This window comes from Nannospalax galili, unplaced genomic scaffold (genome assembly GCF_000622305.1).
Source record: "Nannospalax galili isolate Female #2095 unplaced genomic scaffold, S.galili_v1.0 scaffold45, whole genome shotgun sequence".
Taxonomy (NCBI): Eukaryota; Metazoa; Chordata; class Mammalia; order Rodentia; family Spalacidae; genus Nannospalax; species Nannospalax galili.
Window position 1 is genome coordinate 6,792,488 of NW_008355775.1, and position 25,209 is coordinate 6,817,696.

General features: G+C 43.8%; 1 protein-coding gene across 2 annotated transcripts in view; it reads left to right on the forward strand.

The window, feature by feature from the left end:
- The window catches only part of Arsb (arylsulfatase B), a 245,499-nt gene that overhangs the window by 137,099 nt on the left and 83,191 nt on the right, over positions 1-25,209 (forward strand). For both annotated transcript variants that reach the window (XM_029556225.1, XM_008853336.3), the window contains exon 6: positions 2,404-2,474. In XM_029556225.1, the coding sequence (XP_029412085.1) occupies positions 2,404-2,474 (71 nt within the window). The remainder of the gene's footprint in view (positions 1-2,403; positions 2,475-25,209) is intronic.

The following is a 25,209-nucleotide window of genomic DNA, read 5'->3' on the forward strand; positions in this document are numbered from 1 at the left end:
GGAACTGAAATTACAGATGGTTGTTAGCACCATGTGGGCACTGGGAACTGAACCTGGGTCCTCTGCAAGATCAACCAGTGCTCTTAATCTCTGAGCTGTCTCTCTAGTCCTTTGTCTAGGGATTTTAGTATTCTTTTGGTTTTTAAGGCAACGCAACTCGAGATTTATATTTTATTCAATTCTCTTAACTGTACATTTGGTTTTCTTTATTTCTTAATAACTTGGCGTTCCTAAGTGTGTTTGTCATTGTTTTAACCACTTGTCACATACTGTATTTTCTTGGCTCATATCTCAACCACATCCTCACTAAACTATCTTGATTAGCATATTTTAAAAGTAGAATCATAACACTATGACAGTTGGGGCTTTGGAGCTCCTATTGGCATCATGAGAATTCTGTCTATGAAGACTTTCCCAAGCAATAATTAGTCAACTAGGATTGTTTAACAGCCTCTAGGGTTCAAAAAGTCATTTCATCTTATTAAGTCTACTTATTTTGAAATACGTCTCTTCTGAGTAATGAAAAAATGAAATCAATTAATAATGCACATTAAATTATTTCCAGAATTATTAGGAAAGTATCTTTTATTTAAGTCTTTCTAAAATTTTGGGATATTCAGGGCAGCTCTTGTTTTAAAGATGGATGATGAGACTGGAGAGGTTGTTCAGTGGTTAGAACACTGGCTGCTCTTACAAAGAACTCAGGTTTGATTCCCAGCACCCACATGGAGGCTAGCAACTGTCCTAACTCCAGTTCCAGGAGATCTGACACCCTCTTGTGACTTCCAGAAGCATTGCATGACACAGGTACACTTACATACATGCAAGCAATACACTCATACACATAAAATAAAAATAGTGAATAAAACTTTTGTTTAGTATGAATGGTTATATATAACCTGAAATGCAGAGGGTGCTCCCACCCTATTCTTTCCTTCTTTTGCACTGAATTGTTCAAATTTTCTATAATCCAGGAATAATGTTTATTTTTCCTTTTCCCCTAAAAATATAACACACAGGGGCAGGAGAGATGGCTTAGCAGTTAAGACTACTAACTGTTCTTGCAGAGGACCTGGGTCCAGTTCCCAGTACTAAATGGCAGCTAACAACCATCTGAAACTCCAGTTCCAGGGGATTCCATTTCCTCTTCATGCCTCCTTGGGCATTGTATGATGTGGGTATATGTACATATATGCAAGCAAAATACTCACACATATAAAATAAAAGTAAATTTTTAAAGCTTTTTAATGTAACACACAAATTTTACTTAGCTATATCTGAATTTAACCAGAGGCTTTGCTGTCTTCTGGAACAGTGCAAAGACTTAATGTTTTCATTCTGATATCCCCTCCTGACTCCCTTACTGTTGTTATTCAGGATTTTAACTGTACTTGCTTGTTTTTATGCCAGGAATTAAACATCATCATCATCATTCTGTTTCCATTTCCTAGCCTGCAGAGGCCAGAAGAGGATGATAGAGCCCCTGGAACTGGGAGTTACGGACGGTTGTTAGTTGCCATGTGGGTGCTAGGAACTATACCTGACTCCTATGCCCTTAACTGCTAAGCCATCTCTCCAGCCCAAGAACACCACTTTCAAGGTCACACAACCCAATATTCTTCCAGTAACTTATGACATGGTTTCCTCATGTAATAGGAGAAAGTTGGACTGTGTGATCTCGGATTTGTTCTTTGATGAATATAGATTGTGACTGTAGTTATATGTACATTTTTTTAAAAGTTTCAAAGGCATGTATTTATCCTGTATTTGTATAGAATCTGTGATCCAGGTTTGGTGGTACATATCTACAACCTCAGCACTTAGAATTAGAAGCAAGAGATGAGGGGTTCAAGGCCAACCTCTGCAATATAATATGTTCCAGGCTAGCCTGGGTTACATGAGACCCAGTCTCAAAACATAAGATAAAAATAGATAATTAATAAATCAGTGATCCCCTTGTATATAGAAAAAGATTTGATGTTCCTGTCATAAGGTAATCTTGAGGAGGTGTACTACATCTGTAATATTGGTGCTGCTATTTTGGAAGATGGTCCTTTTTCATCTCCTTCTATGTGACATGTGTCTCCATGGGATAACTCAAGTGCTTATTTTTCTGCTATAAAGAATGGTTGCATTTAAATATAGCCACAGTGCTTGTTTTTAATCATCATAACTCCTGGCACTGACGCTTTTATGTAGAGTGTTCAGTCATTGTTATAAGGTAGACAAATGATGACCCCCATGAAGATTCATCAACCACAGCTTTTGGAGACCTCTGAATTATGATAAGATTGTTGACTGGCAGGTTCGTAATTTTCTACAAGTACCAGGAAAAGAAGTCATAAAATAATTCATACCCATTTGAGAAAAGAAATTAATATTTCGTAAAAAATTATTTTCTAGTGAAGGAAGCCCATCGCCCAGGGAGGAGCTGCTGCATAATATTGACCCCGACTTCCTGGACAGTTCGCCATGTGAGTACCCAGTCAGGGTTGCTGTGTTAAGCGTCTTTGGCTCATTAACACAGTTTTCTTTTGTACCCACTATCCCTGTAGCCTAGCTCTCTCTGTCCCCTGGAGTTGCTGTGTAGGTAAACAGTTCTTCCAGACACATGCTCTATATGCTCATGGTGGCTTTGGCATTCTGTGAAATGAATACCAGGCGATGAGTCTAAGTAGTAAAGTCTGTTTTGGGCTGTGCTGTTTACTGACTGCCTATAGCAGGAGTCCCTGGGACCTCTGAGGCCCCTTTGCACTGCAGATGTCACCTGAGAGTTCCAGAACCTTCTTCCAGAAAATTCACTATCAAGTAAGGCACTGTCCGGCTCTGGGGTGATGGGGGACCCCAGGTCATCTGATAGAGTTGACCAGGTGCTGTCTAGTGCCTGCTGAGTCTCACAGGTGTGAATTTCCTAACAATCGTGGAAGTAATTCAGCCCTGCTCTGCCTGTTGCCTAAATTAACTGTAAGGAGCCCTGGCAGTTCCTCAGGGCAGTTTCCTATACTCACATCCCCTCCTTTCTAGACATTCCAGGTAACCTTCATTAACGCTCTTTACTTTCTTGCCCTTTCCAATCTGTGCTATCAGTGACCATAAGATTCTCCTATTTAGACATTCTTGCTCAGAGGGTTATTCTAACTGTGTTATTGGGCACTCAGCACTGACCAGCGACTGTGTTCTTGCCCAACCTTACCCACCTGCTTGCCATTTCTAAGCACAGATGATTATACTATCCCCAGATTCAAAATATCTGTTCCCTACCTCTCCAGCACTCTCAAAGCTTTTTAGAGGCTCCATCACAAACAGTTGTTCCTTCCTCAGTGTCCCTTTGTACCTTGGAATACCATCAGTCACACTGCCTGCTTGTGCCTGCATTTCCCTCTAACAAGAAGGGACTGGACATCAGGGTCTATGACCTGTTTATCTTTTGACACTCATCAGTTAACACAAATGCGCAGCACTTGGTAAGCACTTGTTAATGATTACTTGATGACAGAGTAAACGATTGGAAGACAGCTTAGATGCAATAAAAGTTATGAAATTTCCAAGAAAATGGATGAATCTGAAAATTATCGAGCAAGAAAATCCAGAGTCAGGAAGACAAATGCAGCACATTCACTGACGTATGCCAGTTCTAGCTTTTGATGTTTAGATATGTGAAAACACATGAGTGTGAGTGTGGGTATCGGTCCTGAAACTGGAAGAGACCCTAAAAGAGGAAGGAGGGTTTTGAGACAAGGGATCAGGTAATAGGGCATGTAAAGGGTTGGACAACAAAAGCTATGATGGAAAATGCCGTAGAGAACCTAATACTCCGCATGTTAACTTTAAAAAACTGAACAATACAACAAGAAACCCAAAGTAGACACATTAAACCAGAAAAAGAAAGGGCCCCAGAGAGCCAAGAAATTTCTATTGGAGTAAACTCATGTTAGAGGGAAAGGCAAGAGTAGGCTTTAGGGCCTGAGAATTCAGAACAGTCTAGATGTGTGCTGTCCACTGTGATAGCCACTAGACACATGCTGCTGTTAGGAATTTGAAATGTGACTAATTGTGAGTACAGAGGTCAGATGTAAGTATAAAATACACACCAACTTTGAAAGCTCGGTATGCACATATGATAGATACGGGTATGTCATAATATGCCTTATTTTACTTGTTGGAGTAACAGCATTTTGAATATACTATTAATGTTCCACTTGTTTCTTTTTCTTTTTCTTAAATGTAACTAATAGAAAATTAAAATTTTGTATGTGACTTGCCTTACATTTCTACTGATTTAGAAAGGCTATTCTAGAAGGTGCTAAGTTCATCAGCTACCTAGAAATCAGAGACCTGTGATTAGTTACTATGAGGCTACATCAATGATTCTAAACTTTCCCTGCCCCTGCACACCTCACATATGCCTATTCCAGTTATGTCAAAGTCTCTAGGTATGGTTGATGGAGAACAGTGAGAAGACAGGAATGGGTTAAAAACCTTCTAAGTCATTCAGTGCACAGCAAAACCCAGGAAAGCCCTAATCCAGGTTATCCAGAATATGCTGCCTACATAATGGCTACAGACTGCCTTCATCTGCTAAATCCATGCACAAAACTTTGAGTCTATGCTCGCGGGGCTGTGGTTTAGTTTGGCAGCTTGAGAACTAGATTCTGTTTTTTTTTTTTAATGTGTATGTGTGTATTGCCTGCATGTAGGTAAGTACACCCATGTTGTGCAATGCCTGTGGAGGACAGAAGAGGCTGTCAAATCCCCTGGAACTGGAGTTATGGACAGTTGTTAGCTGTCATATGGGTTCTGGGATTCAAACCCGGGTCTTCTGCAAGAACATTCAATGTTCTTAACCACTGAGCCATCTCTCCAGCCTGAGAACTAGATTCTTATGTGGCTGTCACAGCCCTGCTTGTAACAGGGTTCTTTTTGTATCCTACCATCATTTTTTTTTTTGCCTCCCTAAAATACTCCTAGCAAAATAACAACACAGACAAAAGGATCTTGCAGTGGGAAAGTTAGTAAGGGAGTGGAAGTTAGGGCAAAGAACTCACCACTTGCAGATTGTAAGGATGCTCCATTTGCTTGGACTCGGTTTCCTGCATATTATTTGGTGGATGTGCTAGGTTCCATCATTGCTGTCAGCAATTCGGGAGCGTATTTTAGCTTTCTCTTGTCCCTCGTGACTTCTATAATGTCCTCTTCACATTGGCTTCCCCACCAGCTTGGAAATGCTGTTGTGATTCTTGCGTGTAAGAAAAGCCATCATCAGGCTTTCTCTGTTGGTTAACATAAACAGGGTCTTCTCTGTTATCTCGGTTTACAGAGAGCATTGTACCCTTCCTTTCCTCACACAGAGTGACACTGTGGGTCTTTTCTGCCCAGTCTGGATTTTCTTTGGTCTACTGTGAGGCAGAAGCAGTGGGGAAAGGAGCTATCTTTGGGGTCTGCTGCTTTTTACCATGATGATACAAGCTTGCTTCCTTTTATGTACCATTATTTGTAGGAGAAACGTTAAATCCAGTTATAAGAAGATATGGACTTAGAGAACAGCAACATCTGGAAAGTATAAGAATATTCTGTATATTCTAGAAACTCAAGAAATTAGAAAGCAGCCAATCTAATGCATCAATTAAGCACTGACATTTGAACCTATGTTGCCACAGGTTGTTTCCAAATACATAGTTGTTTCCAAACTCTAGTGCCTCCCAGACTGATTGTCAAACTTAGGGGAGAAAAGTACAATGTCTCATCTCCACCTGCCCCCAAACCACTTATCAGTCTCTTCATCTGTGAAGACTGAATTAAATGGTCTTGAAGGCCCCTTCCAACTTCAGTGTTCTGTGAGACTCTGTCAGTGGAACCTTAAAAGAGAAAGCTTAGTTTCTCTCATTTTTAACCCTGATAAAAACAAGTACATCTGTTAAAAAGCAGCAGTGTTGTCAAAGACATGGTCACAGATGAATGAATGCAGGTGAAACGTCCGTGGGATAAGCAGTTGTTGGGTTACTGTGCGGTTTTGCTGTTGCCACATCAGGCCCACCCTTCTGAGCCCTGTTCCATGAAAGTCTCTCCATCTCTTCTCTCCTTTTCTAAAGTCTCCTCAAATCATGAACTATAAGAACAGTCACTGGATGTTTCCCAGGGGAGCCTGGCCTTCTCCATAGCACCAGATTCCTCAGAAGCTGGCTCTTGGAGTGTATGAGTTATTTCATACCATCTCTTACTCAGAGCACAGCCAGGGCCCTTCCAGCTAGTGGAATTAGCATTTCACCCATGGTTACATATACTTGCTAAGTTGAGACTTGGATACTCATGACAAAAATACTATAAGACTGCGACAGAAGATTGGTGGACACACAGGTACACACAAAGCGGGCATCACAGGCTGTCTCATAACCCAAGGTGGTCACAGTTCTGTGGCAGCCATAAACAAACCTCAAAGATGTGTAGATCATCCATAGGATACTACTGTCACAGGGCGAGTATTGATGTTGATGACAATGTGAAGATATTAAAATCCTTGTGTAAAATGTAAACTTTGTATAAACTGCAAAGCACCGTATAGTTCCTCAAAAAGCTGGACTTCTCATAGGACTGAGCAATCCTACCTCCATATATGTAATCAAAAGAATTGAAAACAGAGGTTCTAATATATTTTCACACCTGTGCTCATCACAGCATTGTTCCCAGTTACCAAGGACAACAGGCAAACTAAGTGTCCAAAATGAATGGGATATAACCCCAGGGAAAGGCACTTACCTCGTGTACATAAGACGACCCTGGGTTGAATCCCTAGTACCACAACATCAGTATAAAACTCAGATGGCAAAATGCAGTAGAATATTATTTACCCTTAAAAGGGAAGGAGATCATAGCACATATTACAACACAGATGAACCTTATGGAATATCATACTAAGTGAAACATATCAGTCACAAAAGCGCAGATCCACGACTTCACGTATATGAAGCGTATTCATGTTCACAGACAGAAAGCACAGTGATGGTTGCCAGGGCCCTAGAGAAGGAAATGGGCAATTATTGTCTAACAGGAATAGAGTTTCAGTTTTGCAAGGTGACGTTCTCAAGATGGATGTAGAGATGGAAGCACACCAGTATGAATGCATTCGAGGCATCTGAGCTGTGCAATTAAAATGAGTTAAAATGGCAAATTTTGTGCCAATCATATGTTATAATTTTTTAATTTCTAAGGAAGAGGGTAAAGGAAAATTTCTAGAAGGGTAGCAGTCTTTGTCTTTTGCAATTTCTACTATATGCATAGCATGAGCCTGCCATCATACTAAGTTCTCAGTAAACACGTGTTAATAAGGGATAAACAGACCAGCTTATGCAAGTCACTATTTTATCATCTCATAGCCTTCCCTGAACCTACAAATACCTCTAGATGGCAGTTCTCCAACATCTCCCATGTCCTGCATTTGGAGTCAAAATGACATAACTTAAAGCCATGGCTTCATTTTAATTTTTTTATTTTATTTATTATTTTTATTTTTATGTGTACTGCCTGCATGTAGGCAGGTGCACCCATGTCATGCAGTGCCCGTAGAGGTCAGAAGAAGGCGTCGGATCCCCTGGAACTGGAATTACAGATGATTGTTAGCTGTCATGTAGGGTGCTGGTACTCGAACCTGGGTCCTCTGCAAGAGTAGCCAGTGCTCCTAACTGCTGAGCTATCTCTCCTGCCCTACTTCATTTGTAATTGTCATGATCATAGATGTTTAAAACTGTCCACTCGTGCATACCCAGCCTCTACATCCTCTGAATCAAAAATATCAGTCAGAAAAGGGGATGTGGGATTTTCCCTGCCCATTTCTTTCCTTTCCATAGACCTCCTTGACAGGCAAGTATCAATTTGGAAAGCCCTACATCTGGCTGGGCTCAGCCCCACTTCTTTGAGTCCAGCCACCACCTCTCTTGTCTGTTTCCTGGTTTTGATCCTATTCTTACCTTCCTGGGAAAGTCCCTTGCACTGTTTTGTCAGTCACTGGTCCTCTCCCATTCCTGGATCCTCTCAGATTCCTGAATCTGCCTCTGGTGGCCAGTGGGCTATAACTCTCTCCTGTGTGATTGAGAGATCTTTGTGTTGATCTTTGCAGGCTTTCTTCTTGGAAGGATTTTGGTTTGGATTCAGCTATTACCTTTTCTTTTCCCCTCTAAGAAAAAATCTTAAAATGTATTTATTCATCTATGGATTAGTCCAGTTTTTGTTGTTGTAACAAAATATCTAAAGCTGGTTACTTTTAAAGAAAGGAGGTATTTTTAGCTCAGTTCTAGAAGCAGAGAGCCCAAGATCAGGCACTCCACTCCCATCTCTCTGTTCAGCCTCTCCTTAAGGACCTGATGGTGTCATGGTGGGAGTGTGTAGAAGAGATCATGTGGAAGACTGGAAGCCAAGAGAGTGAAGAGAGACCAGGCTTGCACTTTTTAGAACAACCTCCCATGGGCACTGATTCCAAGACTCACAAGAACATGGGTCCCTTCATAGGGCAATGCCACCTTGACCTAATCAACTCCCACTAAGCTCCGCCTTATGGGGGTAAACAACATATAAATCCCAGCACCTTGTGTCTTCAAAAGTCTTTATTTCTAGTTGGCTGATCTAGACTCAGTGTCTTTCCCCAGAAGGAAGTATAGACAGAAGTAATTAGTGAGAGGCCCAGGAAAAGGGATGGCACTGATCAGGCAGAGTTATGGGAAAGCCTGGAAATGTCTGAAGCAGTGGGGAGCAGTTGTGATACTAGGCCTGGATTCAGCTCTGCTTGGACCCAAGGGTACTTCAGTGCCAGACTCCATGTTTCCCCCAGAGTCCAGCCAGCATTGGTCAGACTCTAGGGAGATCCACTGCTGAGACCTTAGTTTGCAGTTGTCAGGTTGGTGTTGGCTATTCTGGGGTGATGAGCTTCTCTAGCTGAGACCACAGCTCACCTTGGATGTCAGATGTGATCATCTATATCATCAGAATACTAAAATAATCCAGTTATGCAACATACACATATGTATCACACACACAAACACACACACACACACACACTCACACTCACACTCAGATTATGACAGAGCTTGATTAGAGGTGAAGGGCACTAACTGAAGTTATTACAAAGCCCACTCTTCCAAGTGACCCTGTAGAATATTATTACAACCCAAGGGCCTCTTCTTTTTAAGTATCGTAATGAGATGTTATTTCTGCTCATGATTACAGAGTGAAAAAACAGGCTCAACTCCCTCTCCTCGCTCACATGTGCATTTTCTGTGGTTAAGTTGCCAAATCTGCTTGAGATGCAAGACTCATCCTGGTTCAAACATCTCATGACTTAAATCTACAATATCCCCCATGGGTTATGTTTTGAATACTTGTTCCCTAGCTGGTGGCACTATTTTGAAAGGCTGAGAAGGGGAGACTTGACTGACATACTAGGCCAGTAGGAGCAGACACGTGAAGGTGGTAGACCGTCCCTTGGTTCCAACCTCCCCCCCATCTCTCTCTCTGTCTCTGTCTCTCAGCTTCCATCATGTAAACAGCCATCCTCCCCAACCCAGTCCTGCAGTCATAAGGCCAGGTTCATGGAGGCAAGCAACCATGGACTGGACCAAAAGCCCTCTGAACCTGTGAGCCAAAATAAACCTTTCCTATCTTAAGTTGTTTCTGTTAGGTATTATGGTAACAGCCCCACTTCTCTGATACCAACTTTCTGTATTAGTTACTCTTGTGTCACTGTGGCCACGTCACCTGGCAGAAACAACTAAAGGGAGGAGGGGTTTATTTCTATTCACAGTTTCAATAGATTTCCATCAGGGAAGGGACAAAAGGGACCCAAGATCTCGGCCCGAACCCTGCTGCAGTCAGGAGACCATTGCATACCAGCCCAGTCATGGAAAGTTAGGACAAGGACAGAGACTGGTGTGGTGGTGGCGGGGGGGGCTTCGGGTGGTGGCGAGTATGACAGGAAGAAAACACCTGGGAGGCTGTGTCAGTGGACAGCTCGTTTATTATGGTGGAAGAAGACGTTTATATAGGAAAGTTTCACAGGCAAAGAGGAGGGGTTGGGTTTTCTGGCAGGCCGGCTGGTGTGGGAGAGGGGCTACTAAGGCTACGTGGCCTTTGTCCTGTCCTCTGGTCACATAATCTACAAAACCTGGTTTGGATTAAAGGATCAGAGGCCTAATAGTTTTGCTTGGGGGTTGTTGGGTAAGAGATAGTGTATCTAGAATGGAGTGGGCCAGTTTCCTGCCATCCTCACTAGGAGGCATCCGGCCTGGTGGCCATGCTCTACATTCCAGGCACTCTTGACTTATCCCAACATCTCCTCCTTTGTCTTTTATAAAGGGTGGGTGTCATCAAAATCAGAGAAGGTACTAGGGATAGTTTGGTATTGGACCAGGACTCAGTTGGAGGTGATTTTAATGATGTCTTGTATGCGACCTTTGAAACATTGAATTAGACAGGGTGTCACGAGAAGCAGGGTACATGAGGCTAGCAGGGGACCTAACAAGAGTAGGAGCCAAGCAAGGAGGGGGTTGGAAAACCATGGGGTCCCTCCTGGATCAGAGAGGGCCCAGAGGCTATTCCTTAGGTCTTGGAGAGTTTTGACATCTTATTCAAAGGTTCTAGATTTGTTTATATAAAAATAACATTCCTCTTTTAGTAAAAGGCAGGTCCCCTCTTGTTCAGATGTTAATAAGTCCAGCGCCCTATGGTTTTGGAGCACCACCCTGGCCAGGGATGTGATTTGGCTTTGCAAGGCCTCAAGGCTCTCGATTGTGGGTATCATGGCTTGTTCGAGCTGACTGCAAAATTTGGAGGCCAAGTGATAGGAGTGGTCCAGGCACCCCCCCCCCTCCGAGAATCCAAATGATCCTGCAGGCAGAGCGAGTCCCAGGCCAATGAGAAGGGGGATGAACACCTCTCTTTTGTATCAGTGGGGAGTTGTCATCATATTGGCCACTTCTTCCTTTTCTAGAAGATAAAGCTGGGGGGTAACAATGACAGGAGTACAAAAGGCAGAAATAGTTTGGTTGATACAAGTTCTTATGGTGCTTTTACACCAAAAGAGGGCCAGGAGCGGTGTGCATAGGGCTGTGGATATAGAAATGTTAGAGGCATGGTGGGGGGGGGGGGTAAAGCAGATGAGCTGAGAAAACAAAAAGGCAAGGAAGGGAGCTCGTCATAGAGGGGGATATTGGGGAGGGGTCGGTGGTGGGTCATCTCCTAGGTGTTCACTCCAATGATTGAGATGTTAGCTGGAACGGCTGCTAGCAGGGGTCTGGTGAGAGAGGTGCAGAAGAAACATAGAGAAATATTAGGATGGGAATGAAGCCGGATAAGTTCAGAGGCATATTGGATGTAATGAACCCAAGTTAGGGATGTTTGAATTTGTTTTTTAATCTCACCCTCTTGAGAGAGGATATGTGATTTATTCTGTTCCGATTGTGGTGCTGGCACTAGCTGACAGGATATATGTATGTCAGCATTGGGGTATGATGCAAACCTGTTACTGTAAAGCTTGCCATGAGCTCCAGTGCACCATCAGTCATCCCAAGCGTCCTTAATTTCTATTGTAAATTTATTTCCTTTGGCTATATATTCACAATAAATGCTGTATCGTTTTCGGGTTTTTTCTATGTGGCAAGACCAGTATCAACAACCACCATAGATGTCTCTGTCTTGTAGGCAGTCACCCGAATTTCTAAAAGGAAAGCATGCATAAGCATCCAATTGCACTTGGAGGTGGAGCGGGCTGAATGGGGATAGTTATAGCTGTTTGGCACCCCTCTAAGGGGCAGTCGGCAATGCTGATGACTTGGTTAGCCTTTTCATAGGTTTCCCTGACCGAGAACCAGCATCTGAGTGTTGTCTGGGCTGAAGCAGAGTTAGAATGGAGTATGACCAGAATGGCCATGAGAATGACCAAGAGTGAGGCATTTTGGGGGCAGGCTGCTTGGGCTTGCAAAACCAGGTCATGGACGTCCCGCCATGTGACATTGCATGCTGTCCTCAGGCGACGTTTTCTCCTTCTGCATTGCTTTGTCTCTGTCAGGGAGAGTCTGGCCATTTTCTTGGTCGGTGGGGAGATGTCAGACATTTCTGGCAGGGACTCAAATAGGGAAAAACATAAGTATAGCCCCTTCCCGTTGTTCGCAATGGGTCAGGACCTTCCAGAGTCTGTCCAGAGGGTCCTTCCATCTCACCATTATCTGTGGGAGTGTTCTGGGGTTTCTCCAGTGCAGGACTATGGGGGTTTCTGTTGAAGTTTTTGAAATGTTGAATAAATTTAAGGTAGCTAGTGCCATAGACAGTTGCATGTTGGGAGGGTAATTGCCTCCCTTTTGTTTTGTGAGTTGAGTTTTTAAGGTTTGGTGGGTTCTTTCGATAATTCCTTGTCCTTGGGGATTATAGGGGATTCCTGTGTGGTGGGATATGTCCTAGTGGGAGCATAAGGATTTAAAGGTTGAGCTGACAAAGGCTGGGCCATTGTCAGTTCTTATCTGTTGAGGGAGGCCCATAATTGCAAATGTCATGAGCATATGGGCAATAATTTTTTTTTATTTTCTTAGAGTTTGTGTAATGGCCCAAATGAATTTGGAGTAAGTGTCCAATGTAAGGAAAAAAAAAATTTGATGGCCGAATTGGGGGACATGAGTAAGGTCAATTTGTCAGAGGGCATACCCAGAGTTTGTAATGCAGGGGGATGTATTAATGAGGCACAAGAGGAGTGGGTTTTTTAGGATCCATTTTAGGAAGCTGTAGGGGTGTTAGGGAATCAGGCTTGGAGGCCTTTGAGGTTTGTGTGGATAAGAGTGTGAAACCTTTTAGCTTTTGAAAGGGTAGAATGGAAGGCCCCATAGAGGCTATGTGATCAGTGAGGGCATTGCCTTCCATAAGAGGTCCTGGCAAGGGGCTGTGGGAAGGGATATGTTGGATATAGAGGGGCTGTTTACATCCATCTAAAAGTGTGGATACAGAAATGAGCAAGGGGGATAAGGAGTTTTGTTCGAGATTAACAAAGGATAGCAAGATCCAGGGGAGAAGGTTAGTGACATAAATGCTATCAGAAAATACGTTGACAGGCTCATGGACCTCCTTTAGGGCAAGGTAGACTGCATATAATTCTTTATATTGGGGGGAATTATGAGGAAGTTCTTGGAAGAGGACAGCGGGTGGTTGGGCGACATCCTTATAGAGGATGGTGGCAGCTCCCCGGGAGCCCCCGTCAGTGAAGATTGTAATGGCATCCTCCAAAGGTGTTTGGGAGAACAGGTGGGGAGGGAGCCAAGGGAGGGAGGGTAGGGCGGCAATCCATTTATCTCTGGGAAAGTGGTTGTCTATTTGTCCCAGAAATCTCATTAGGCTAACAGCTATCCAGGAGTGATTATGGATCAGCCACTAGACATCAGAGAGGGAAAAGGGGGCGATGATTTTGTCAGGTTCTTTCCCTAAGGTTTGTAAGGAATGATTTCTTCCTTGACATATCATGTTAGCCAAAGCATCCATTTCAGTTAATAAGTGAGGGGCATTGCCAATAGGGGTGTGAAGCCATTCGAAGACCCCTTGAGGTTGATGGAGGGCTCCAACGAGGGTTGGGAGGAATTGAAAATCAGGAGGTGGACCAGGAGGAGGGCTTATAGTGGTGTAGGGTCATCTCTTGAAGGGATTTGTTGATGGCTGTTAATGCCCTGTTGGCCTCTAATGTGAGTGGGCATTTGGATGAAGGATGTTTGTCCCCTTTTAGGAGGTTGAAGAGGGGTTGAAGGATATCTTTAGAGAGTGGGAGCCAAGACCTGAGCCAGTTGAGGTTCCCTAGATAACTCTCCAAGGAAGCCAGGGTAAGTTGGGAAGGGAAGGAAAGGACAGGTTTTAGTGGCTGGTTGGTTGTTAGGGAAATTTCAGTGCCTAGAAATTTTATGGACAGGATGAGCTGAATCTTTGTAGGAGTGATTTTAAAGCCAGAGGCCTCAAGGGAGGATAGTAATTGATCTCTGAGGTCTGGTAAGGGTAGCAGGGGTTCATACCAGGCAATGATGTCGTCCATGTAATGGTAAACTTGGAGTCCCTTTTTAATATGAGGTTTTAAGACAAAAGCAACCACTTCTTGTCAAATGGTAGGGCTGTTAGCCTTTCTTGGGGGAGAGCAGTCCATTCATATATTTTTGCAGGTCCAGAATTATTGATTGTGGGGATGGAGAAGGCAAATCTCTTATAATCTCTTGGGTGTAATGGAATAGAGAAGAAACAATCCTTGATGTCAATGCTTAACAAGCGGGTATTTGTGGGAACGGCTGAGACCAGGGGGAGTCTATGTTGAGGGGAGCCCCAAATTTGCATGGCTTTATTGATAGCCCTTATGTCTTGTAATAAGTGCCATCCCCCCAAGCTTTTTCTTATGGTGAAGATGGGGGTGTTCTGTGGGCTTCAGGAAGGCCGGATATGTCCTAATTGTAATTGTTCTTTAACAAGTTTTTCAATGATTAATGATCTCTCCCTAGATAATAGCCACTGTTCAACCCAGACAGGATCATCAGAGTTCCATTCTAGGCAGGGAGTTTGATAATTAACAGTGGCCATTAGAATTGGGGGTGATCAGTGAATGGGCAAAAGGGGGGTGAGTCAGATGGGTCCCTGGGGTCCATTGAAGGCCCCTCATCCCCGGTGGTGATAATTACATCGAGAGCTCCAAGGAGGTCTCTTCCTAGTAGGTCAGTAGCCATATCAGCAACCAAAGGGTGGATGTGTCCTTTGTTTCCATCAGGGTCCTCCCATGTGAGGGTTTCCTTAGTGATGAAGGCCTGTGGCACCCCCAACCCCCACTAACTTGGGGCCTGGTAGTAAGGACCATGTTGAGGGGACTTCCTATCTCCTAATGATAGTCTTATTGGCCCCTGTGTGGATGAGACATTTAAAGGGCTTTCCCCCTAATTTGATAACTATTTGGGGGTGAGTTTTCTCTAGTATGATGGAGGTCCATAAGGTTCTGACTTTAGGAGGCTGCCCTCTTACTGGCGGGGCTGAGGGCTGCCCCGAGAGAAGTTTAAAGGTGGGAGTGGCTTTCCTTCTTTATCATATTTGGAATGGCAATCGCGTTTCCAATGGAATCATTTTCTGCGGTGAGGGCAGACTGTCTTAGGGGCTTCATTTGTTTTAGTTTGGATGTTATCTTGAGGGCATTCATTTTTCCAATGTCCCCTATCCCTGCATTTAAAGCACGTACCTTCTTGTTTCAAGATGGCTGAGAAAGCCTGAGCTATGGATGTGACCTTATGAGTGGCCGTGCCTATATCTTGGGTGGCCACAATCCATTTATCGTAATGGTCCTCCTTTAAGCCTTAACAGACCTTTTACATTCAGAGGTCATCCCATCCCAAACGATATTGCAGAGTAGGATGTCTCTTGTCATAGGGTCAGAAATTTTTCTACCTATACTACTTTTGGACCTGAGTATAAAGTCAGCAAGGGATTCTTCAGGGTTTTGCCAGAGGAACATGAGGGATGATTCAGAGGTAGGGTCAGAAGGAGGGGTAATACGTTTCCAGGCCTCCAAGGTGCAAAGGCACACCTGATCATAATACCCAAGTGGGAATCCCACTTGCTGGACTCCTATGGCCCAATCGCCCTGACCAAAGACGGCGTCAAAGTTCCAATTGATATTAGCTTGATCAGCATTTCTGCAGTGTTGTTGAATACACTCGTCATGGAAAAGGCCTCCCATTGTAAGAAGAGGAGACCAGGCAGAGACGCCCTGCAGATGTCTTGCCAGTCCTGGGCCATATTTAAAGTGGCATTGAAGCCAAGGAAGATATTTTTTGTCCAGGGGGCATGTACGCCATCCTCATGTACAGCTTGTTGGAGTTCCTTAAAGTCTCCTGAGTATGGGTACCATTGTAGGGGCCTTTGAAAGGTGGGGACCAGCTTAACTGGTAAGGCCTAATATTCTAGGTTTTGTGTGTCCCTGATATTGCAGAGCTGTTGGGTAGCCGAAGGGGTGGGTTTGGGTGGGGCTGTGGGAGTAGGCTGGTATTTCTCCCTGGGGGAGGTTTGGGGTCTTGGTCCCCAGCTTTCTCGTGTGGGTAGGGAGGCAAAGAAAGAGGGGGGTAGAGGTGTGACAGTTCCATTTTAAAGTTAGCTAACTCTTTTCTGATACTTTCTATGGCCTGTCCCAGGGATGCCAGGTCGACCACGGGGCAATCTTCTGGGCATTCCTCATCCAAGTCCTCAGGGGAAGGGTTGGGAAAAGGGGGAGCCTTCTCTGATATTGTGGGTTGTGGGGGGACCTACACATTGCCTGATGGCTGCAATGATAGGGAGAAATTGGAGTGGGGGAGCCGTCTTCGATCTCCCTCAGTCTGGCCAGGTAAGCTACCCTGGTCCAGGCTTCTGAGTCATATGGGCCCCCAGAGGCCATCTGAGGGGCAAGTTGTAGGACTTCATCCCAAAAGGAGGCAGCCTCTTTCTGAGAGATTTTAACCCCTCTAACTTTGAAGAAGATCCAGGAGGTCCCTGATTTGGGGATCCCTCAAGTTTCCAGGGGTGTTGCCTGTGATAGAAAAGGAAAGGGGGGTGAAATGCCAAGTCCTGATGGAATGTTCCTGAGACCTGGAGGTCATGGGGAATTCCTAACTAGCCCAGAGTTGCAAGCCTTACCACAAATTTCAGAGAACCAGTGACCACCCTAGTGGTTTTTAACTGGTCGTTGTGTTACTGGGTTTTGTAGTAAAGAGACATATAGATAGGAAGTCTTTACCGACACCCAGGTGGGCAGTCAAGGTCTATTGAGAGGACTAGGAGCCTTCAGCTAACATCATAGAGTGGCAATGATCAGAAAGCTTCAGTTCTTCAGTTGCCCTTTCGTCTTGAATGGTCCTTTGCAAAAGCACAAACCGAAAGGAAAAAGGAAGAAAGAAGAGAATGCCAATCCTCAGAGCGGGATGGCCAAGGCTTAGCAGCTGATGTCCCTCTGTTGGGGAGTACTCACCCTTCTCCTGCACCTCCTGGAGAGCCTGTCTCAGGCCCCATGTTGGGCGCCAGCTGTCATCCCCCCCTTCGGCCAGAACCCTGCTGCTGCCAGGAGACTGTTGTGCGCTGGCCCCCATCATGGAAAGTTGGGGCAAGGAGAGAGACCAGTGCAGGGAGGGAGGCTTCAGGCAGCGGTGAGTACGACAGGAAGAAAACACCCAGGAGGCTGTGTTAGTGGACAGCTCATTTATTATGGCGGAAACAGAGGTTTATATAGGAAAGTTTCATGGGCAAAGAGGCGGGGTTGGGTTTTCTGGCAGGCTGGCTGGTAGAGGGAGGGAGGGGGCTAGTAAGGCTATATGGCCTTTGTCCTGTCCTCCGGTCACATAATCTATAAGGGACCCAGTTAGGATTAAAGGATTAAAGGCTTAATAGTTTTGCTTGGGAGTTGTTGGGTAAGAGACAGTGTATCTAGAATGGAGCGGGCCAGCTTCCTACCATCCTCACTAGGAGATATCTGGCCTGGCAGCCATGCTCTACATTCCAGGCACTCTTGACTTATCCCAACAGAGGAGCAGGTCAGTTCATGTCTAGAACAAGCATTCAAAATATGAGCCTCTAGGGGACATTTCAGATTCACACCATCACACTGGGACTTCCCAACTTCAGTCCCTTGAGTTTCCCTGGAGCTTCTGAGGATAAGGCACTTTTGCTCTCTCTGATACTCATGTGTTTCCTGTCTAGAGCTGTAAACGCCAAGTGGACCACACATCATCTGTGCAGCTTGCTCAGTGCCCATGGAGGATTGGCACTTACAGAAAGAGTGCATGCTGATAAGTGAGGAAGTTACCAGCTCATTTTAATTAGAATAAATCTAGCAAGAACAATGATGATTTTACACATTCTTTCGTAGAGCAGCTAAGAGGCAACTTTCCATCTTTCTATTGGAAATGAGATATTTGTAAAAAGTGTTGAGTAGGGTGAGCTGCACCAAGTCACCAGCTACTTACTGTTCATTATTGAACAGGATAACCAGGTTCTGAAAGCACCTGGGCAGTCAGTTTGTGCCCCCCCTTCCTAACTCAGAGAAACTGAATTTTTAGGTCCCTTATGACTGTTAAACACTGGAGCTGAACTCAGAGCTCTTCAGCTCACATATGTCCTACCCTGCTGATTCCAGAGCTTGTTTCACTTCCTGTCCTACCCTTGTTTGATGGGAAAAGGGCACTGAGATTTCAGTGACACTCATCTTACCTTGATGACAGCATGTTGGTGGGGTGTGCTATGTTCAAATAAGGCTGGAAAAATGGGTCTCTTAGGGACCAGCCTTGCTAGCTTCGTGTGTAACCTGGGTGGTGATGGCTTCTGTTTGTAGAGGAGCTGGTGCTGCCCATTGTTTGTACTGCTACACTGAGGGTGAAGAAAGGAGAGTATGGGGATGGGCAGTGTCAGCTCATGCAGTGTGTAGACTAAGTTTCAGACTTAGGTTTGAATAGCAGTTTTGACTCATTTCCTGAGAACCTGGGATAAGTTCTCCAGTCATCTGTTTTGTCATCTATAAATCGGGGACAATTATAGAAATGCCCTGTAAATATAGCCATCTGTCCTGAACAGCAGTTATATTGTTAGTTCCTGGGATCAGGGATGGGAGGGGGAGCTACACTTTGGACTTTTTGTATTTCTCCAGTTTTAAACTTCAGTGATGAGCACACGTCACTTCCATCATCAGAAATAACACTCTGGGATTGAGATTGGAAAGTCACCCAAGTGCTCCATGGAGATCATGCTGTCTGCAAAGCTCTGACACTTACCATGTGTGGGGCACTGTCCCTCTGTCAACCCCATCAGTCAGAAAGGCCAGCCTGTGACCAAGGCCAGCCTGTGACCACGCTTCTCCACAGACCTGGACTTTTCAGTTGAATCCTTTCTCTGTCCACTGGAGCTTATTTTACATCTCCCCAGATGTCCACAGAAGGGTGCTGCTACCAGTCTTTGTCAACTGTAGCTCCTCACATTTTCCTTGCTGTGGATCGCTCCATGCCCTCCCTCACAGAACCCAAACACATGTCATTTTTCTTCTTTTGAATTTTCAGAGGCTTCGAGGCTGCCTCCTCCACTTTGGGGCACACCAATGCTTATTTAGAAATGTGGCCTTTTTGATGTGGTAGGTGGCCCCACAGCCTCACGTCCCTCCCACTTCACACAGCACATCTCAAGTGACATCCATCAACTCTTTGCTACTAACACTCCATCGTGACCTGGCTTTCATCCCAAGAAAATACATAAACCAAACTCAAACCACAGTACTCTAAAAATGCTAATTAATCCTCACCATGGTCCTTGGCTACACTACACTGTTGAATCCCATTGCCCCAGTTTTGTTTGGAGAAATCAGGGTAAGTGGGGCCAGACAACAGAAGCTGATTGAATGGTTTGGTCTGGCACTGACTCTGGGAGTTAGGGCATTTGACCAAAAGCCAGCTGCCTTACCAAATTTCCCTGTGAGTAGCACCATGGAATTACTTTTCTATAACCCCATAGCATTCTGTTGCTATAGCCAAATACCTAAAGCTAGGTAATTAGTAAAGAAAGGTGCTGTTTAGCTTATAGTTTTGGAGATTCAAACACGGCACTGATACCAGTTCAGCTCTGGAGAGAGTTGGCTGTGTCACATGGTAGATGGCATCATGGCAGGAATGCTTATGAGATGGAGTGATTAGTGATCCCTGGAGCCAGAGAGAGGGGAAGGTCAATCTTGCCTTTAATGACAGTCTCTCTTATGGGAACCTACTGGGGTCCCATGAGAAGCACATCAGTTCCTGATGAGGGCAGCATTGACCTCAATGACTAATGATCTTGCACTAAGCTCCACCTCTGCATGGTTCCACCACCTCCCAATATCACCCCTGAGAATCAGTCTTCCCACACATGAACTCTTGGAGCACACACTCAAACAATACCACTCATTTACATTTTCGCTCTCCCTCATACCTGTGTTCTGATGACAGCAAGCTCTCTTCCAACTTTGCTCACTTTTCTTTAACTCTGATATTGCAAGACATTTAAGCCATGGCTTCTATAGTAGTTGCATCCCTGTTGCTGTGATAAAATACCGTGATAAAAATCAATTTAGGAATGAAAGGTTTCACTTTGGCTGACAGTTGCAGAAGGGTTACCACCAATCGTGGTGGGGAAGGAAAGCAGGGTAGCAGGAGTGCGAGGCCAGGCCTGCAGTCAAGAAGAATGATCACATTTCATCCAAACATGGGAAATAGAACAGGAAAAAGAACCATCAAATGGGGTACTTACAAGGACTTATTATTAACAGCAACAGGGATTTAACAGTGCTCTAACAATGCTTTACTGCCCCAGTGTCCCAGGGACAGGTGTGGCCCTTGGATCTGTCTCAGCAGATTGAGGCCTTCCCAGACTGCATCTGTCCAACCCTCTTTCCCTCTTTGCATCTTCTCCTCTGCCCTCTTCGTCTTCTCATGATTCTCATGATGACATGAGGCCCACCTGGAGAGCCAGCTTACTCCCTATTTGGAGGACAGCTGCTCTACAACCTTCATTCCACCTGTACCTTGAGCTCTAGTTTGCCCTGTGGCCTAACACATTCACAGGTGCTGGGAATTAGAAGGGACATTATTCTGTCTGCCACAGGTACTTACTCTGTTGACCTGCACTTAATGAAAAAATATGAAGAGTAGCATAGAATCTAGCTGGAAAGCCAAAAACAGATTTAAACAGATGTGGGCCACAGTGATAGATAGTGTGAGCTATATTTGATTAATTTCCAGTTTGTTTCCATGGAATCTGATAAAGTTGCTGTGAATACAGGAGGGTCAGCTCTACAGGCCACCTGCTGAGAGGAGGGACCTTGCTCTGCACCTGGGAAAGTTGATTAGAGGGAACAGTCCACCACAGAAAGTAGCAGACTATGTATGAGCTTGCATAGGCCTGTTCAAGGGCAGAGAGAAAGCATGTAAGAAGATGCAGAAAAAGGTAAATAAGATTGTGTCAGCCTCAGGAGATGGGCTTGATCTGGGCAGTGGGGAGCTACCTGTTCCTTTTACACAAATAATACATGAAGGAGGAGGCTAGAATGTTTGAACACAGGAAAGTTCAGAGATAATGGTAAAAATTACATAAGTGCACTATCCTGCCATCCTAAATCAAGCCTTGTGAATGTTTTGGTGTGCTTTATATAAAAATTTTAATTATTTATTTTATACACACACACATATGTTTTACTTGCATGTATATCTGTACCATGTGTGTACAATGTCTGCAGAGGTCAGAAGAGGGCATCAGATCCCCTGGATCTGGAGTTATGATTGGTTGTTAGCCACCATGTGGATGCTGGGAACTAAACCCAGGTCCTCTGGAAGGGCAGCCAGTGCTCTTAACTTCTAAGCTTTTTTTTTTTTAATATTTTTTATTTATTATTTTTATATTTTTATTTATGTGTATGAGTATATTGCCTGCATGTATGTGAGTGCACCTGTGTTATGCAATGCCATGGCGGTCAGAAGAGGGCTTCAGATTCCCCTGGAACTGGAGTTAAGGACGGTTCATAGCCGTCATGTGGGTGCTGGGAATCGAACCCGGGTCCTCTGCAAGAGTGTGGGGTCTCTCCCTCTCCTCGCAGGTCGTTGTCCACCGGTCCACGAGGACAGGGGGAGCAGAAGTGGCGAGCGGGGTCAGGATGGCCAGTGAGCACTGACAGAAGAAAGCCCTTCTGGGGAGGCAGGTTCAATGATGGAAACAGCTCCAGACTCAGTGAGACAGGTCTAGATTCAGTGAAACAGCTATAGATTCAGTGAAATAGCTCCGTTTATTCAGTGGGAGAACTAGAGAAATTATAGTGTGGAGGCAGCTGCCAAAGCTTCAGCTGATAGGTGCTCATAGTATACTTTATTTACATGTGGCAGTGGGCTCCTATCGTTGACTATCAGGCAATGCCTGATTATCATATAGAAAAAACCTGGGGGTAGTTTTTACTCCAGGTAACTATGACAAAGGTCATGTTCCAAATAAGGTCAGGCATCCGTGCTTGGTGGCACTTTCCAGGTAAGTCAGGAAGAGAGCAGGAGGCCCCCTGCTATCCAGACATGGACTACAACCCTAACAGCAGGGTTCCCCAACACAAGAGCACTCAGTGCTCTGTACTGCTGAGCCATCTCTCCAGGCCTGAGCTTTTTTTTTTTTTTAATCTCCCTTTTCTCTTGCTTTTATTCATTAATACATACATATAAGCACATTCTTTCAGAATTCAGATAATTTTTTTTTTTTGGTCTTTTTGAGACAGGGTTTCCCTGTAGCCCCAGCTGGCCTGGAACTCACTATGTAGACCAGGCTGGCCTCAAACGCACAGAGATCCACCTGCCTCTGCCTCCCAAGTGCTGGGATTAAAGGCGTGCACCACCACGCCCGGCCAGATAATAAATTTTAAGTTAATTTTTAGCATAAGCTTACATAGACATCCGTCTTAAAAATTCTTGTATAATCTTATTAATGGTTGCATAGGATGGTGTTATATGGCATGGATTAACCATTCTAACATAATAAAATATTTTATATTTGTATTTATTTGTATTTATTTTATTTGTCTTTTGAGACAGGATCTCCCTGTAGCCCCAGCTGGCCTCAAACTCGCTATATAGACCAGGCTGGCCTCAAACATTTTTATAAATATAAAGTGGGATTATCTAGGAAAGGTTAATTGAGGTGGGAAGATCCACCTTAAATATGAGTAGTACCATTTTATGGGCTAGGGTCCTGGACTGAATAAAAAGGAGAATGTGAGCTGAGCACAAGCATTCACCAGCTCTCTACTTTTGGTCCCCAAGATCCATGTGGTGGAAAGAGAGAACTGACTCCCTCAGATTATCCTCTGATCCCCAATGTGCACCACGATCTGTGCACTCACAAAAACACATTTACATACAGAGAAAAATTAAATAAAAATGTTTAAAATAATAAATGCTTTAAAAGATGCATTTTAAATGTAAATTTTTAATTTACATTTTATAGAATTCTTTCATTGTGTTTTAAAAAAATTCTTCATGTTACATTCAAGTATTCACCAATATTCCAGTATGATGAAGGTTTAATAATTTATACCTGGCTGTTTTAAAACTGTCTCAGGCATGAAAGAATGAAGGCAGAGCAGATTTGCAGATTGCAAATAGCAATAGTGAGATGGGAGATTCGCAGCAGCAGCAGCAGACTCCTCTCCATGAATGAAGTATACTTCCATGGCTTCATTTCCCTGATGAGTACCACCCATCAAGTGCTTCCATTTTCAGTTTTTATTCATCTTTAAGGTACTTTATGGTTTTGTTGCTGTTATCACTGGTTCTTTTTTTTTTTTTTTTTTTTTTTTTTTTTTTTTTTCCTGAGTTCTGTTATCTAAGAGGTAGGTGTATAGTGGGCTTTTTTATTTTCCCCCAGTGCTAAGAATGGAACTTAGGGCTTTGTTCCTATGAGGCTTATGCTCTACTACTGACCTATACCTCCAGCCCTGCAGTTAAATTTAAGCCATTTAACAGATACTTGATTTTTATATAGAATCAATGCCATTGTTAAACTGACATTTAACAATTTGATAGGTTTGTATATCAGTCTGACAATTATTTGAAGCAATGGTGATTTGTTTCCTCCTTTTCTTTTTTTAAATTTCTTTTTATGTATATAAATATTATGCTTGCATGTGTGTAAGTGTGCTCATGTCATGCAGTGCCCGCAGAGGACAGAAGAGGGCATCAGATCCCCTGCTGGAGTTAAGATGGTTGTCAGCCACTGTGTGGGTTCTGGGAATCAAACCCAGGCCTTCTGCAAGAACAGCCAATGCTCTTAACCACTGCACCATCTCTCCAGCACTTGTTTCTTCCTTTTCAACCCTATAATTTTTACTTCATTTTTAGTATCTCATTGTACTTTGTTCCTATTTAGCATTTGTATTAGTCACTGTTCTGTTGTTGTGATAGAAACACTGACCAAAACAATTTATAGAAAGAAGAGTTTATTTGAGCTTACAGCTCCTGGGGAGTTACAGTCCATCATGGCAGGGAGCCATGGTGGCTGAAGGTGGCTGGAGCAGGAGCAGCAGAAGTGAAGCTCTCACATCTGAGCAGGCACAGGAAGCAAGAGGGCGACTGGAGATCTGCCAAGGCTTAAAAACTCTCTAAGCCCACCTCCAGTGATGTGCTTCCTCCAGGATAGCCACACCTTCTAAAACCTCCCCAAACAGTGCCATCATCTGGGGACAAAATGTCTAAACACTTGGAGTCTATGGGGGACATTTTCATTCAAACCATCACAGCATTGATAAAAATGGGTGGTATCATGCATGTTTGTCTCTGTCCCAGTCTCAGAGGGAAAGTTTTCAAAGTTTAACCATTAAATGTGAAGTTTGTTGTAGATTGATTGATTGATTGATTGATTGATTGATTGATTGATTGAGAGGATCCCCTTGTAGCCCCCAGGTGGCCTGGAACTTGGTATGTAGACCAGGCTAGCCTTGATCTTGCAGAAATCTGCTTGCCTCTACCTCCTATGTGCTGGGATTAAAGGCATGTGCCACCACGCACAGCTGTTGTAGATTTTTTTTTTTTTAATTAGAAGAAGCATTTCATTACAACAACATTAACCTATGATTGATTGATTGATTGATTGATTGATTGATTGAGAGGATCCCCTTGTAGCCCCCAGGTGGCCTGGAACTTGGTATGTAGACCAGGCTAGCCTTGATCTTGCAGAAATCTGCTTGCCTCTACCTCCTATGTGCTGGGATTAAAGGCATGTGCCACCACGCACAGCTGTTGTAGATTTTTTTTTTTTTAATTAGAAGAAGCATTTCATTACAACAACATTAACCTATTCAATAACATATTTCTGAGCTAGGGTACATCTCTTTCAAAATTGGCTGTACATTTCTAGGTTTACAGTTGGATTATTATGCTTGTACAATCTTTTACTCATTATAAACTCTATAAGACATAAAATTAAATGAGGTTTTAACGTTTAAAAAAGATCTCCACTTCGTTGTTAAAATACACAGTTTCAAACAGAAAAATTCATTTTAAGGCAATTGACATTGAGACGTTTTCACATGCATTTCTAATCTCTCTATATATGACTATTACTGTCACAGTCGCTTACTTTCTGAGTTCCTTGGCATCTGAGAATGAATATAAACTCATCAGGTAGACAGCCTTCCTCTCCCACTAGAGCCTCCATACTCTG